We start from the raw sequence: 2,209 nt of genomic DNA, 5'->3' as shown, positions 1-2,209 counted from the left end.
ACGGCATAGCAGGTGCAGGATGTGGACATAGAGGAAGGGGGCAGCATAGCAGGGGTAGGATATGGATATGGTTTTGGGGAAGAAAAACAATTGGAGAAGTCGAGAAAGAATGTTAGATCTTGTTTTATCAGAGAAGACTAGTCTGTGACAAGTGACAAAGCGTGGAACTTTGGAATGAAGGGAGAAGCCAGAGCTGGGAAGGAGGTTGGTAGAGGTGCAGACAAGGAACTCTTGCCTCAGAGTCTCTCCTCCCTCTGTAGAGTGGAAGTAACTCCTGGTCACCTCTGTTGATGCCCGGAGGCGGCTTCTGTGTAGAGCTCTAGGGCCGCATGTCCAGGCATGTGAACAGTAGCCACCACAGCAGGGTCCTGTGCTGCTAGGCCTTGGGGCAGCCATGTGGAGCCTATTGGATTTGGGCAGAAGTCCTGCTGGAAGCAGGATGTCTCTAGATTGTTAGGAGATGAGAAGCAGTAATCCCAAGGAAACTTCCGTCTTTGAAGAAAAAGTGCATTTAAGTCAGGCGATGTGTGGAGCTTGGAGTATTTTGAAGTAAAAATGAAGTTCAGTAGCAGAATGGAAATAGATTTTAAACTTTGAAGGCAGCAGAACAAATCATGTGGAAAGGAAATTTGGTTAATCTTACAGAAGACAGGCAGTAGAGACCTTGCAGATAGGAAGCCCGCAAGTATGAAAATAAGTACGTTCATGGTTAATGCAGACAATCTCCGTTTGTTAGACACAGAGTATCAGGGAAGCAGCAGGGGCTTCTTACGTTGTCGATGAGCCACAGGTGGCCTATGGGTCTCTCTGGCTGCTTCCTTGGGTTGAAAGGGAGGCTTGTGCCACTCTTTAATTTGAGCTCAGAAAACAAAAATCTGTTCTTTTGCAGCAATATCAGTAGGTCATAAAAGCATTAGGGTTTTTGAGAGCTAAATAACTTTCTATACTTTTGACACCTGGGACACTTGTCTTCCTTTTTTAGAGTGAGCCTAGGGTAGGTGTCCCTGCGAGAGTGCTGTTCTCACAAGTTTGGGGCAGCCTTGCTCAGGGGACCCTTGAGCTACTGTACCTTGTGTTCTTGAATAAATGAAAGGCTGTATGACGAGGGGGCTTTGACATGAGAGCTGTTTGCAATCATTCATGCAGGGTTTCTGCCCAGTTTTAATTCATGAATAGCATGTTTTTGAGGTCTTAGATATGAATGATCCTGTTTTGTCACAGCCTTACTTTCCCATCTGTGTTTTTAAAACTGTTTTAGGTCCTATGGCCGAGCTCCAAAGATGATTCACCTGGAATCCAACTTTGTTCAGTTCAAAGAGGAGCTGCTGCCCAAAGAAGGGAACAAAGCCCTACTCACCTTCCCCTTCCTCCACATCTACTGGACGGAGTGCTGCGTGAGTACTGGCTGGGGCAGAAAGCCTGTCTGAGAGGAAGCGTGACCTCATGATTTAGTGTGTGGGACTGTGTTCTCTTGGTGTTATGTTGTCCTGGTTCCTCAGACAGGTGGTATTGTCCCTGTGTTCCTGCTTCACCTAACTGTGGCTTTCCTGGGGAATCCCTGAGTATAGCATGGTTCTGACTGTGAGCCCTGGTAGCTGTGGTTTTAATCAGCTTGAGCTTGTTCACCTTGTGTTGTCATGTCCTTTCTTCCCCACCAGGACTTGCTCCACTTGGTAGACCCCATTCTTTACTCTGCTTGGCACTGTAGCTTTCACGTGTGTTTTGTAATTGCGTATTCACAAGCTCAGATAGGATTCTCTTGCCCATGAACTAAGGGGAAGTTCTGAGGGTTATTTCTTCCGGTCTAAGTAATAAAATAAGCACTTAGCAGTGTGTGAATACAGAAGTCATTTCCTCTGGGATTCCAGCCTGCTCTTGAGGCTGCAGCAGTGTTTTGTAACTTGAATAGAATAGGACCCTGGAGGCCTGTGCCTGGGCTTAGCATGTGCTAGGCCAGTGGAACACTGAGATGCATCTCAACCCAACCTTTTTCTTTTTTTCTGGGATTGTGAGTGGGGTTTCATTGCATGTGTTTTCATTTTTGTGTGTAGGAATCCTGTTGATTTTTATTCATATTGACCTTGGTGACCTCTTTGATTGTATGCATTAGTTTATTGATAACTTTCTTGGACCCCAAGTCCAGATCATGTGATGTGGAGAGAGAGAGAGAGAGAGAGAGAGAGAGAGAGAGAGAGAGAGAGAGAGAGAG

The 2,209-nt window shown here is 46.0% G+C and overlaps 1 protein-coding gene across 1 annotated transcript in view; it reads left to right on the top strand.

Annotated features, from left to right (window-relative positions):
- Positions 1–2,209, top strand: part of Trappc10 (trafficking protein particle complex 10) — a 68,997-nt gene that overhangs the window by 19,209 nt on the left and 47,579 nt on the right. The window contains exon 3 of the mRNA XM_005360282.3: positions 1,259–1,394. Within this exon, the coding sequence (XP_005360339.1) occupies positions 1,259–1,394 (136 nt within the window). The remainder of the gene's footprint in view (positions 1–1,258; positions 1,395–2,209) is intronic.

This window comes from Microtus ochrogaster, linkage group LG2 (assembly GCF_000317375.1).
Source record: "Microtus ochrogaster isolate Prairie Vole_2 linkage group LG2, MicOch1.0, whole genome shotgun sequence".
In the NCBI taxonomy this organism is placed as follows: domain Eukaryota; kingdom Metazoa; phylum Chordata; class Mammalia; order Rodentia; family Cricetidae; genus Microtus; species Microtus ochrogaster.
This window is presented reverse-complemented; position numbering and strand designations above follow the sequence as displayed.